Source organism: Engystomops pustulosus, chromosome 2, assembly GCF_040894005.1.
Source record: "Engystomops pustulosus chromosome 2, aEngPut4.maternal, whole genome shotgun sequence".
Taxonomy (NCBI): Eukaryota; Metazoa; Chordata; class Amphibia; order Anura; family Leptodactylidae; genus Engystomops; species Engystomops pustulosus.
In genome coordinates, this window is record NC_092412.1 from 33,710,544 (window position 1) to 33,724,911 (window position 14,368).

The 14,368-nt window shown below is 49.6% G+C and overlaps 1 protein-coding gene across 3 annotated transcripts in view; it reads left to right on the forward strand.

The window, feature by feature from the left end:
* The window catches only part of DYNC2H1 (dynein cytoplasmic 2 heavy chain 1), a 219,162-nt gene that overhangs the window by 145,234 nt on the left and 59,560 nt on the right, over window positions 1-14,368 (forward strand). For all 3 annotated transcript variants that reach the window (XM_072134207.1, XM_072134209.1, XM_072134208.1), the window contains one exon: window positions 1,675-1,791. In XM_072134207.1, the coding sequence (XP_071990308.1) occupies window positions 1,675-1,791 (117 nt within the window). The remainder of the gene's footprint in view (window positions 1-1,674; window positions 1,792-14,368) is intronic.

The following is a 14,368-nucleotide window of genomic DNA, read 5'->3' on the forward strand; positions in this document are numbered from 1 at the left end:
GTTGTCCAGCACCTTGGACACAGGTGGTGGGAGCAGCCTAATCAGCCTGCATAAAGCTGCTGAGCAGAGCTGAGAGCGTTGTCTCTCTGAAAGGAGGCTGGAGAGCACACACAGCCCTGACCTCTGTGCCTGGAGCAGCGACTTATTTTATGTACTAGTGGTGAGTTAGAGAAACTCTGTTTATTTAGCGCCCTGACGGGTAGGATATTATTTGTTTTGATGCCTGTTTTATTTTGTTCCTGCTGATAAAATAAACGCAGGCGAGACCTGTTTTGGACTGTACCTTGGTGTCACTGTCTTGAACTGCATCACAAAACCCGCTACCTCAGACTCTACTGGGCCAAATCTCCCACAACATATGTAAGTAAATAATTCCGGGACAATGAAAGATACTTTCAAACAGGTCATGTAAACACAGGGTGACATAAATACAGAGCAAATAAACCCAGAGAACATCCTCAGTGTATAGTGCGGTACACAGTCATTCACCACGCGGACTGCAGGCACCAGATTTATTATGAACCCCCTTAAATCAATGCTACGTGACACATCTGAAAAGCACAGGGAAATAGTCATATTTCCATGTTATCTCTCGGCGTCTCATGTTTTCCCTAAAGATAAGTTTGGTGCTTCTAATCCCCTTGAAGAGTTTGTCAAGGATTTTAAAAACTTTTTTTTTTTCCTGAATAGCGTCTGCTAGAAGAATGACACTTAGCAAATCCCCCAGTTCCTTAGCTCCGGTGGTCTCTGATGGGGTCTGGTCACTCCGTCCTCTGACCTGCCATACACTATTTACACGCTGGACCTTGCTCATGATGTCTTGGTGCTCATGATGTAAATGGATGGCACAAGACCACCAAGACAAGTCACTGGCTGCTACAGTCACATGCATGCAATCAGTGGCAGAGAAGTCCAGCCCCATTATTGTCAGTACTGGAGCAGTGGGGTATTTTACAAGGGACCTGCATGCATTAAAGAGTCTCATCTGTCTTGGTCTTTTGGTATGATGGTAGGGACCCTTTGTATGCACATACATAACAACTTTCCAAAGATGGAGAAAAGGGCAAAAGTTGTGGCATGTAAATGTTTGCTTATTAAACCACCCAGTGGTGATACCCCCCTCCTAAAGTGCCCCCTTCACCATACTTCTTCCTGAGAAGGGACAATACAGAATAATACCACCTATGTCGCCACATACTATATACCGGTACTGCCTACTTACTCACAACTGCCCCCATCCTGGGGCCATACTTATACCTACCCCCTCCTATTGTGCCCCCCTCCCCCAAGCTCATTTACATAACAAAAGAATTAGAAGACTAAACTGAGTCTTTTGTAAAGAGAATGAACAATAGAAGACAGGTTTTCTAGTCTCTGGGTACAATTCTGAGAAAAGTCTTAAAGGGGTTTTTTATGATTGCTAACACGTTTGGGCAAGAGGAGTAGATTAGAAGAAAGTTAGTGTCACCCCTTTTTTTGGGGGGTGAACAACCCATCACTAGATGTCAAATCCTCTACGTCAGTGCTGGAACCAACGACATTGTGGAAGAGCAGAAGACTGGTGTGACCCCTGCCCCGGCTTCCAGGGGATTTTCCCCATTAAGGAAGTGATTGAAGTCATAAATGTTGACATAAAATACCATAAAATAACATCTTCTCCCGTCTCCTTTCTAGGTTATATCACAGTTGAGGATCCTGAGCCGATCAGTCACTGCTGGATCCAAGTTTGATAGAGATTTATGGTCCAATGAACTATCTCCTGTCCTCAGTCTATGGAAGAAGATTAACCAGGTATGGGCACAGATGGTAGACGTTCTAGTAGATTGTATACAGGGAGAATACAATATATCTCTTCTCCAATCTCCTGTGATGGGACGTCCTATCCTCAATATCTCCTCACTGGAGGACCAAGCTGATTAATAATGTCCCATAATCTGATAGATCCTACTATACATTTCTCTATATAATATTGGTCGTCTTTCTAGGTTTGCTACATTTCCTCTCTACTCAACACTTAGAGAGGTTTAGTAATATGGAGCGGGGCTTTTCATAGGGTTTTGGAGACCATGAATATTCAGCAAGCAACCAGAACTATTTACTCTTTGGACTTGTGCCTGGAAAGTGTCTGTAGTCTCATTAATCACGTATCTGTCTATAATATGAAGCGCTATATCTTGTGAATCACAAAGAGAAGATCACTTCTAACTCTCCGAGCGGTGAGGAAATGACATTCTGCTGTGAAGCATCACCGCTGCTCAAGTGTGTATTGGTGCTAATAGCAGCGCTCCGTGTATACGGGTATGGGGGCCGAGCTGTAGTACCCAGAGCCTGCCACTACATCGAGAACGGAGCCGGACTTCTGTATCTGTTCTTTGCTAATCAATGGAGGGCCGAGTTTGATATTTATGACTGATCTTATGAGTATATCGATATCTGAAAGAAACCTCTCCATTTACGAAGGAATAGACAAAAAACACACTCTTAACTTGTAGCCAAATGCTGAATTTTGGTAAGAATCTGGATGGACCCAGAACGTGGCAGGTACAGAGACAGTCCGAAGTTTTATATCATCAGTGGGACAACAAAATCTCCATTAATTGGGGGAGATTTATCATTATGATCACTCATACATATCTTGTAAACATCATATATATTATTACTTGATGAAACTCGTGGCCGGACACATCAAGAGGTCTCCTGATATATTCGGAGAGGTGGCTGCGCTGGCACACAATTCTACGGTAGGCCCTGTATGGCATAGAATTAACATATTACCAGGGATCTTTAAAGCTTGAATGGTCGCTAGCGCAGTATAGGGTGCGGTCACCGGGTTCTGATTACCGATCGCTTGTGTTTCCATAGAACCGCATATTCAATTGGGCCGATGCCCGTCCCCGTACCCTAGAGCTGCATTTGCAAATGCAGAGCTAGCGATACATGTGACCACACCCTAATGGCATTGTCACAAGTACCGTTAGCACAGGGGGCGGTGCCTTGGAACAATAGCATTAGCGTTTTCAGTAAAATGCATGCAATAGCTTACCAATCGCATGCGTTTCACTGCAAATGCGTTCAGGCCGAGGCACGCCCAATTTCCCTTGTATTGTTCTATATGCAGCACAAGTGGTACGTGTGACGGCCCCCTAAAGAAATCTGCCAAGATACAATACCACGCGCTACTCATGGACGAAAGCACCCATATTTTTTTTAAACATGGACAATCATTTAAAGGGGTTGTCCACATTTAGCTATTAAAGGGAACCTGTCACCAGGAGACCCATTTTTAGCGCTCCCTCTGTCCCCACAGAGCATAGGACATACACTGCCAAAGTGTTTTTGTATAAAAAATAGGTTAAAGATATGTTATATTGTTCCTTTCATTAGCATCTGCTGTGTGACTTGCACTCGTCCCCTGGGAGGGGCTGGAAAGGAGCAGTTTCCCCCCCACCCTTGGGAAACTGCTCCTCCATGAGTTCTTTTCAAATATATGAAAACACCCATCACTTGGCTTAGCGACGCCCCCTTCTCCTCTACAGCCAATCCCGAGTGAGGGGAGTTATTTATATATTTGAAAAGGACACATGGAGCCACTCCCAGGTTTTTCTGTAAAACCTATTTTTTTTTATACAAAAGCACTTTGGCAGTGTATGTACTATGCTCTGTGGGGACTGGGGGAGTGCTAAACATGGGTCTCCTGGTGACAGGTTCCCTTTAATTGATATCATTTTTGTAACAAAAAGTTATACAATTTTCCAATATATTCTTTGGATCAATTGCTCACTGTTTCCTAGATCTCTGCTTGCTGTACTTATATAGGAAGCTTCTTTGTTTACTTCCTGTGGATTAAAACACCGGTCCCTGGTCATGTGATGTCACACAGGTGCACGGCTCGTAATATACCTGGTCATGTGATGTCACACAGGTGCACGGCTCGTAATATACCTGGTCATGTGATGTCACACAGGTGCACGGCTCGTAATATACCTGGTCATGTGATGTCACACAGGTGCACGGCTCGTAATATACCTGGTCATGTGATGACACACAGGTGCACGGCTCGTTGTATATCCCTGGTCATGTAATGTCACACAGGTGCACGGCTCGTTGTATATCCCTGGTCATGTAATGTCACACAGGTGCACGGCTCATCATATCCCTGGTCAAGTGATGTCACACAGGTGCACGGCTCGTAATATACCTGGTCATGTGATGTCACACAGGTGCACGGCTCGTAATATACCTGGTCATGTGATGTCACACAGGTGCACGGCTCGTAATATACCTGGTCATGTGATGTCACACAGGTGCACGGCTCGTAATATACCTGGTCATGTGATAACACACAGGTGCACGGCTCGTTGTATATCCCTGGTCATGTAATGTCACACAGGTGCACGGCCCATCATATCCCTGGTCATGTGATGTCACACAAGTGCACGGCCCATCATATCCCTGGTCATGTGATGTCACACAAGTGCACGGCCCATCATATCCCTGGTCATGTGATGTCACACAAGTGCACGGCCCATCATATCCCTGGTCATGTGATGTCACACAAGTGCACGGCCCATCATATCCCTGGTCATGTGATGTCACACAAGTGCACGGCCCATCATATCCCTGGTCATGTGACGTCACACAAGTGCACGGCCCATCATATCCCTGGTCATGTGACGTCACACAAGTGCACGGCCCATCATATCCCTGGTCATGTGATGTCACACAAGTGCACGGCCCATCATATCCCTGGTCATGTGATGTCACACAAGTGCACGGCCCATCATATCCCTGGTCATGTGATGTCACACAAGTGCACGGCCCATCATATCCCTGGTCATGTGATGTCACACAAGTGCACGGCCCATCATATCCCTGGTCATGTGATGTCACACAAGTGCACGGCCCATCATATCCCTGGTCATGTGATGTCACACAAGTGCACGGCCCATCATATCCCTGGTCATGTGATGTCACACAAGTGCACGGCCCATCATATCCCTGGTCATGTGATGTCACACAAGTGCACGGCCCATCATATCCCTGGTCATGTGATGTCACACAAGTGCACGGCCCATCATATCCCTGGTCATGTGATGTCACACAAGTGCACGGCCCATCATATCCCTGGTCATGTGATGTCACACAAGTGCACGGCCCATCATATCCCTGGTCATGTGATGTCACACAAGTGCACGGCCCATCATATCCCTGGTCATGTGATGTCACACAAGTGCACGGCCCATCATATCCCTGGTCATGTGATGTCACACAAGTGCACGGCCCATCATATCCCTGGTCATGTGTTGTCACAAAGGAGCGCAGCTCGTCATATCCCACAGCTCTGATTACTCTCTGTGAAATAACCTCACAACCTTGCGATTTATTTATTTTTTTGTTTATTTTAATTTAATTTTTTTTTTAACGCCAAAAAGTCCATTTTGCTAATGCAGAGCTAGCGGTACATGTGACCACACCCTAAGGGTAAAAGCCCTTGCCATTGTTTTTTTTTTTTACGCCAAAAAGTGAATAATAAATAGCCCCCTTTGCTTCATTTTAATTGTAGTTTTGCTTTAAGGTCTGTAATAACTACATCTTCTCCTACTTTGATAAATATGCAAAGCCAAATCCGTCTGAACAGAATTTGAAGCAGTAAATGGCAATTTTTTGCAGCAGGTCAGTCTTGTGTTCAGGACCCAACATTGTTTTTTATCTCTTTTTTTGCACGTTGAAGGATTTTCTGTCATGACGAGATTGGAAGCGGTTAATGTGATCTCATCCGGCTCTCGTACTTCCCTTCCCCAGTTGTAAATGGGATTTTGGTATAAGGGAAAATCCCATCAACAGGAGACAGCGCTGTGTGATTACTCATTAACGGGTGAGACCTATACATAGTGTAGACTCTCCATAAGAAACCGCTCCCTGTATGGTGCATTCTGGGGATGACCCGGGGTCAGCGCGAGTCCCAGGTTTGGACATGTACAGGGAGTGATACACGATGCATGTGGGACCCATGTGATCGCCCTCCACTTTGCCCATTACGCTTTTTGTAAATGAAATGCATTTCTTCTAAAAATGGAAATTCTAGTACCCCTCCCCCCCCCCTTCCTAAAGCTCGTGTGTTGTAAAAGCAGGTCATTATTGGGCACATAATAGAATAATGGATTCTTAGAAATTGGATGTGACTCACTAGGAAAATTTAGTAAAAATAATATTTATAATGGCATCGCTGTCCAAAATGTACTTGGCTATTTTGGCTGCCAACGTGGAAAATATTATCGAAATTCTGAAAAATATATATAAATTTTTTTTTTTTTTTTTAAGGAAAGACCCATAACGTTCCTAAAACTCCCAGCATCCAGACTTGTCCTGCGGTTCTCTGAATGGAATAACTTGTATTTCCACAACAACATGTATAAGTAATGTCATGTATGTGCACAGTGACTGCACCATCAGCAGAATAGTGAGTGCAGCTCTGGAGTATAATATAGGATGTAACTCAGGATCAGTACAGGATAAGTAATGTCATGTGTGTACACAGGGACTGCACCAGCAGCAGAATAGTGAGTGCAGCTCTGGGGTATAATACAGGATGTAACTCAGGATCAGTACAGGATAAGTAATGTCATGTGTGTACACAGTGACTGCACCAGCAGCAGAATAGTAAGTGCAGCTCTGGGGTATAATACAGGGTGTAACTCAGGATCAGTACAGGATAAGTAATGTCATGTATGTACACAGTGACTGCACCAGCAGCAGAATAGTGAGTGCAGCTCTGGAGTATAATACAGGATGTAACTCAGGATCAGTACAGAATAAGTAATGTCATGTGTGTACACAGTGACTGCACCAGCAGCAGAATAGTGAGTGCAGCTCTGGAGTATAATACAGGATGTAACTCAGGATCAGTACAGGATAAGTAATGTCATGTATGTACACAGTGACTGCACCAGCAGCAGAATAGTGAGTGCAGCTCTGGAGTATAATACAGGATGTAACTCAGGATCAGTACAGAATAAGTAATGTCATGTGTGTACACAGTGACTGCACCAGCAGCAGAATAGTGAGTGCAGCTCTGGAGTATAATACAGGATGTAACTCAGGATCAGTACAGGATAAGTAATGTCATGTATGTACACAGTGACTGCACCAGCAGCAGAATAGTTCGTGCTGGATCATTCTGCTGTGAACTGCTGACGGGTGTGGTTGTGTTCAGCTGAGCTCCTGCACCACCTGGAGCAAACCCAATCCACCCAGGCCTGCTCTCTCCTCCCCAGGGAGGGAGTGGGTTCTGTGGGATGAATCCTGCAGGAAAGTCCCAGGCTCCTGTCTCCCGGACCAGGCCGGCGGGGGGCAGGAGAATCCAGTTACCGGCCAAAACTGATGGCGTGAGAAGATCTGCCCGGAGCCAAGGACGCAGCGATGTGACCTCGGCTGCCACCCCCAAGACCCAGGGAAGCCGCAAGGTCTCCGGAACACAGAATATTAAGGCAAGTAACATCAGCCTGAGTGCTCCTCCTGGAAAGCTGAGTGACTGTGCGGGAAAGCTGGGTGGTTCAGCTGGAAAGCTGGGTGCTCACGGAGGTGTGCAAAAAGCATGGGGTGATCTTAAGGCCCGGGAGTCTGCTACCATCTATGGCTCCCGGATTGCTGAGCACCTCCGTGAGTACGAGGAAGCTGGAAAAGCGCTGAGGAGGCTCCAGGAGGAGATAAGGGAGACCGTGGCCCTAGCGGGGGTGGCCACTAAGAAGAAAAAGTCTGATCTTCTTAACACCATAGACAGACTAAAAGCCGAGGTCACCGCTCTGGAAGAAAAGCGTCATCTAATCCGTGAGCACAGCGGTCCGTTTCGTGAGAAATTAGAAAACGACGCCCGGTTTGATGATATGCGCCAGGATAAGCTGAGAAAGCTGAAGGGGCTTCAGATCCAGGCGGATGATGGCGATGATGAGGAGGATGAGGAAGACCTGCCGTGTCCGTCTGGTGGCCTGCACCAACACCAGCAGGCCTCGCACGACAGGCTGCCTGCAGAGCAAGCGCCATTACCATCAGGCTGCGGCTCTGCCAACCTGGAGGAGGAAAGTGATGACAGCGGCCAGGGGGGGGCGCTAATGGCTCAGATCCGTCAGCTTGAGTCCCCAGTTCACCTCCAGAACTTTACCTTCGGCGATGATATGCCAGATGACGACCAAAAGAGAAAGAAGACGAGACCCAAGAAGACCAAGGTGTCTCAGGAGGTGAATCTGGTGTTTCGTCCCCTCCCTGTTTCCTCCGGGCGGGCAGCAGTGCCAGCCTGTCGTGTAGGCCCCGTTGCCCAGCCCAGCACGAATCCTGCAGTGGACTCGGTGCCAGGGTGCGGGGAGAGTGCAAAGCCACGTTCCATCATGGCGCAGAGCACCAGCCTTGTTTGTAGTAGCAAGGATGGTGCAGGGAAGGCATCGGCCGAAAGGCCGGACAGTGAGGGCGATCCGGCAGGTCCTGGTACTGTGCGCTGCCCCCTAGTGGGAGGGGGGGGTGGCCCAGTGCCAGGGGCAGTGGCGGTGGCTCCTGTGGCCCCTAGCGCTGTTGCTTGCTCCGATGAGCAGCGGCAGCGTGATGGGGCTGCTGGGGCTTGTAGTGCGGCGCCTCCCAAACATCCCGTGCAGCCTGCAGAGAAAGGCGCAGAAAAAGTACTATTCTGTATTGGTGCATCAAACTCTGCAGATATGAAAGGGGGAAAAAGACTGTCTGGAGTCTGTAAGGACAAGAGGCCTCTACCACCAATCGAGCAGCGATGCTCAAACATTATAAAAACTGCTGGACAACAAGGGGTTAATGCCAATGAGGCAGAGGGCACAAGTAAGATCGGGGTTGGAGCTGCCTCTTCTCAGGCTGTATCAGCTATGGAGGTAGCTCTACCCCCAGTGCCCAGTGACGCCGAGGCAACCCCAGGTCCTCCTGGCCCAGCTGGTGTGAGTGATGCAAGGAAGCGAGGCAGTATTGTACATAGTGTGGTGAATGTTGGGGTGGTGAATGGTGCTGAGGGGGATCCTGGTGTGAGTGCTGGACCATCTGCACCCCCAGTGGTGGCCGCTCCCATAAGGAGCTATGCGAGTGTCACTGCTGGGGCAAGTGGGGTTAACTCCTTGTCTCCTGGCTCTGGGAATAGCGTTTTGCAAAGGCGTCTTCTGGAGGCTCTCAGGAGAGGGGAAAAGTCAATCACTGTAGAGGGGAGAGATGTTGATCTGTCCTTCTGGACAGACAGGCATGGCCTGGCAGCCTTCCAAGAGAAAAGGGGGGGAGAGACTGTATGGTCTTTACCCACAACCGGGCCCGGAGCTGCCCGTAGGAATGTGGTTCGTCTTCGCTGGAGGGGCAGTGATGCATGCCCACCCAGGTCAAGGGTGGTGGAGCTCCTCCTGAAGATGAACTTCAGGGCTAGTGACATCTTTGCCCTGATACATCCTTATGGTACTCCGGAGTTCGATGTCAGCTTTGTTCGGCCGGAGGGCTTAGAGCTCTTCTGGTCGAATTATGAGCTGGCAAAGAACGAGCCCGCATGGCGAGACTTTGCTGTGCAAGCAGTGTCTCGCCAAAACACAGTCAAGAAGGTGACCGTTTTGACCCGTAACGAGTCACTTTCTTGCATGGACATCATGACTTGGCTAAGTCGTTATGGTGAGGTTGTACAGGTACCGCAGAAAAACCGCGATGAATTTGGCATTTGGTCTGGGGCCTGGACCTTCATGATGAAGTTGAAGTGTTCAGGCGGCACAGTCGCCCACATTCCTTCTTCAGCCTTTCTTGGACGGGACAGAATCCTGATTTTCTACCAGGGGCAGCCGAAGGTCTGTCACAGGTGCGGTGACCCCACCCACTTTAGCGCCAGCTGCCAAGTGCAGAAGTGCGCTTTGTGTGGTGGGCTAGGTCATCTCGCTGCATCCTGTAAGGACATTAGGTGTAACCTGTGTGGTGAGCTCGGTCACCCTTTCAGCCGTTGTCCTCGCTCCTTTGCCAATGCGGTTGTGACCCCAGTGGAGGAGAGCCATGAGGTTGCTTCTGCTGGGGAAGGTACCAGCAGAGGTGGAGGAGCTGAGGGGCCTGTGAAGAAAAGTAAGAATAAGTCACCTTCTCAGTTGAGGCGGCTTGAAGCCAGACAAAAAGGGAGAGGACTGGGGAAGCCTCAGGTTGCTGGGGTGACCCTTGGTCCTTCCTCAGAGGCTGGTCTTGCTACTGAGGCCCTGAGGGATGATGAGTTGGATGAGGAGGTCAGGAGGATGGAGCGCGAGAAAGGTGCCATGTCCTCCACGTCCTCCCATTATGAGAGTATGGATGAGGATAACAGGATTTGGCTAGAAAATAAGCGCAAGCAGAAAAAGAAAAAACGCGGCGTATCTAAGGTACCTAAGGAAGGGAAAACTTCCTCCCCTCTGGTTGAGCTTTCCAACCGGTTCCTCACCCTCGATGAGATCGCCTCCTCGGGAAGAGAGGCTGAGGGTGGGGTTCTGGAGGTGGCGGCGGAGCAGCCTGCGGGGGGCGCTGAGTCTCTATCCTCTGGGGATGCTGGGTCCTCAGAGTGGGAGACTGACTCAGAGTCAGGAGACAAGGACGAGGGAGAGGGTGGTCCGGGTGGGTCCTTGGGGGCCAGTAATAACATGGACACCTCAATTTCATTAAAGAGAAGTTGCCCCAATTCTGAAGGGAAAAGGGAAAAGGGATCATCCTCAGAGGACAGTAGAGGGAAGGGAGTTAGTAAGAAAAAAGCCGTTTAACTCAATCACTCATGATGGCGGCACCCACTCCGTTGACGCTGGCGTCCATTAATGTCGCCAGCATTAAGTCTGATGCGGCTAGATTTGCGGCCTTTGATTTTCTCGGCCGTGTTGAAGCCGACATTTTATTTTTGCAGGAGACCAGGCTGCCAGATTTGGCGGCCGTGTTTAAAGCTAAGAGGGAATGGAGACACGGGCCTTCCCATTGGTCTCTTGCGGCCGAGCCGTATAGCGGAGTGGCGGTCCTTTTTACCGCACCGGTAGAATGCCGACGAGTTATTGAGCTAGAAATGGGGAGGTGCCTGATCCTGGATGTCCTCATGAAGGGACAAGAACTTCGTCTTATTAACATCTATGGTCCCCAGTCCAAGTGGGACAGGAAGTGTCTCTTTATGAGGATCAAGCCCTACCTTTTTACAAGTCGGCAGGTGGTCTTTGGAGGGGACTTCAATGCTGTCACGAGGTCCCAGGATAGGGGAGGTTCCAGAGACAAGCTGACTTATGATAGCGTCGCTCTTAATAGCATAGCCAGTGAGGCTCGCCTGGTGGATGTCCACATCCGGCACACCCCAGGTCACGCGGGGTTCACCTATTATAGGGGTAGCTGCAGGTCTAGAATAGACAGGTTTTATTTAAAGGAGGAAGCCATCTCTTCAGCAGTGTCCGTTGTTGAGGTGGAGTTCTCCGACCACTGTTTAATTTTGTTTTCTCTGAATGTTACAGAGACCCCCCGGATGGGAAGAGGCTACTGGAAGCTCAATTCGTCTCTCCTGGAAGAAGCAGAGATAAGACAATCCTTTGAGGACTTTCTTCAGAGCCAGGTACCATTGCTGGGCCTTTGTAGCAGTAAGTCAGAGTGGTGGGAGATGCTCAAGAAAAGGGTGGCGAGATTCTTCCGCCAGCTCTCGAGCCTCAGGAGCCTGGACAGGTACCGCCTGTATCAGGGCCTGAGGAGGAAACTCGAGCATCTCGTCTCGACTGGAGGTAGTCGTGAGGACATCTCCAGAGTGAAATCCTTGCTGAAGAGGTGTCAGTACGATAGACACGCATCTTTGGTTTTTGAGAGGGATTACGGGAAATACCGCTCGCCCGACCCTTACAGAAACTGCAAGATGTCAGTGAATGGTAAAGTTGTCACGGGACTGGTTGACAGTACGGGATCCCTGAAAAGGTCCAGATCAGGGATTCTGGAGGTCGTCAGATCCTTCTACTCGCACCTCTTGGGCAGGAAGGATCTAGATCGGGATGTGATGTCGGCTTTCCTGGCTGAAACTGTCCCTGAGCCAGGAGTAGACCCCTCTTTTGATGTTTTGACAGAGATGATCAGGGAAGAGGAAGTCAGCCTGGCGATTGAAGGGCTCGCCCTCAAGAAATCGCCGGGTCCGGATGGCTTAACATCTGAGTTTTATAAGACCTTTAAGGACGCCTTGGTTCCCCTCTTGACTGAGGTATTCAATGAGTGTCTTTCCTCGGGCGCTCTGCCGAAGTCAATGAGGAGGTCAGCCCTGATCATCCTGTCAAAGGGTAAGGACCGATCTCGTATTGAGAACTGGCGTCCCATAGCGCTTCTCAATACGGACAGAAAGGTTTTGGCAAAGGTGCTGTTTAATCGGCTGGTGCAGTTTGCGCCCCGGCTCCTTTCGGGGACCCAGCACTGCTCTGTTCCAGGCCGCAGTACATTTAGTGCTGTGCTTTGTGTCCGGGAGGCAGTGGAGCAGGGCAGGGCTGGTAACTGGAAGGGGTACTTGCTGTCCTTGGATCAGGCAAAAGCGTTTGATCGGGTTAACCACGAGTACCTCTGGTCTGTCCTTCTGAGGTATGGCCTGCCGGGGGAGTTTGTCAATTGGCTAAAGGTTTTGTACGCAGGGGCAGAGAGTTTCCCGCTTGTGAACGGTTGGATTGGCCGCTCTTTTGAGGTTGGGTCTGGTGTTCGCCAGGGTTGTCCTCTGAGCCCACTTCTATACGTGTTTGCGATTGACCCATTCCTTAGGAGGGTTGATCGTGGGCCGTTGGTGGGAGTCGGGATGGACCGGGCGACACCGGAAGCCACTCTAAGGGTGGTAGCGTATGCTGATGATGTCACCGTTTTTGTGTCCTCGAGAGGGGAGGCGCAATGGGTGATGTCAGAGGTTGACCGCTACTCAGAGGCTTCTGGGTCCAAGATCAACCGGGATAAGTGTGAGAGTCTCTGGCTGGGAGAGGGGGATCCAGGGTTTGATCTCCCGGACACTCTTCCAGGGCCCCAAGACTCTGCCAAAGTTCTCGGCATCGAATTTGGCCAGGGGGATTACCCCATGCAAAACTGGGACGGCAGGCTTAAGATCGCCGCCCAGAAGGTGGACCAGTGGAAGGGTTGGTCTTTGACCCTCAGGGAAAGGGTGAACTTGATTAAAACTTACCTGCTCCCATTGCTGATATATCTGGGCAGTGTGTGCATGTTGCCAGAACCCCTCTGGACTCGGGTCTACAGTCTGTTCTTCCAGCTGTTATGGGGGAATAGGCTGAACCTAATCAAGAGGGAGGTTACTTACCGCACGAGGAGACAAGGAGGGTTGTGTATGGTCAACCCTGTGGTGTTCCTAGTGAATACCTTTCTTAAGATCAATGTTGCAAACCTCTGGAAAGAGAGGGCTCCTCCGTGGGTATACTCCTGCAGGGGATGGTTTCGGCCTTTCTTCCAGGAATGGGAGACAGGAGGGCGAGTGAAGGATCTCCGTACACCACATGGGCATCTTCCGGCTTACGCTACCCCGGTTCTGAAGGTGATTCGCCGGTGGGGTCTGGGAATGTGGGAGATCAGGACCATGTCGAGGAAAGTCCTTGACAAAAGGGTTCTGTTGACCCATTTCCAGAAGCCTCTGGCCCTCAGGGATTGCCCAAGTCGGGATCTTGGGGTGGGTTTAGGTCTTTTGAATTCCATCAGGATCCCCTTGAAGTTTTGGGACTTGACTTGGCGCTGCTTCCATGGAAAGCTGTGTGTGAGGGACAATCTGAAGTGTAGGAGCTCTGAGGAAAGGGGTTGTCCCCGGGAGGAGTGCGGTGGCCTGCTGGAGAGCATGGACCACTTCCTGCTTCAGTGCCCCTTTAACACAGAGGTGTACAACCGGGTGGGCGCTTCCATCCATTGGCCCGGGTTGGCCGGTCTCTCCTATGCGGAGTGGGCCTATGGAGCATTCAGAGGCCTGGGTGGCCGGGACCGCTGCACGTTATTCCTAGTTAGTCTAGTGGTCAGGTACCACACGTGGAACGCACGGTGTTTAGTATCGACGCAGCGTAAAATCCTCCCGGTGGTTGAGGTGGTTAGGAACATTCTGGGTGACCTGGTGAAGGTGCGCTCTCTGGAGTATGAGAGGCTGGGCACGGGGAGGGCCTCTCTCCTTTGGAGGGGGTTCTCCTTTAGTGTCCCTTAGTCTGTCATCTCCTCTCCTGGTGTTGGGCTGAAGCTGACACTGTAGATTTTTGTTTTGTATCTGAGGTTATAGTGATGTTGGGCTTGCAGGCACCGAACCTGGGCTTTATGTGGTTTTGATATATGTTGATTTGTTTAATGTGTTTGTATCTTGTGTACAGTGTGATATAGTTATATGTAGTTATAGTTCTTGTGTATATAGGTTGGTTGG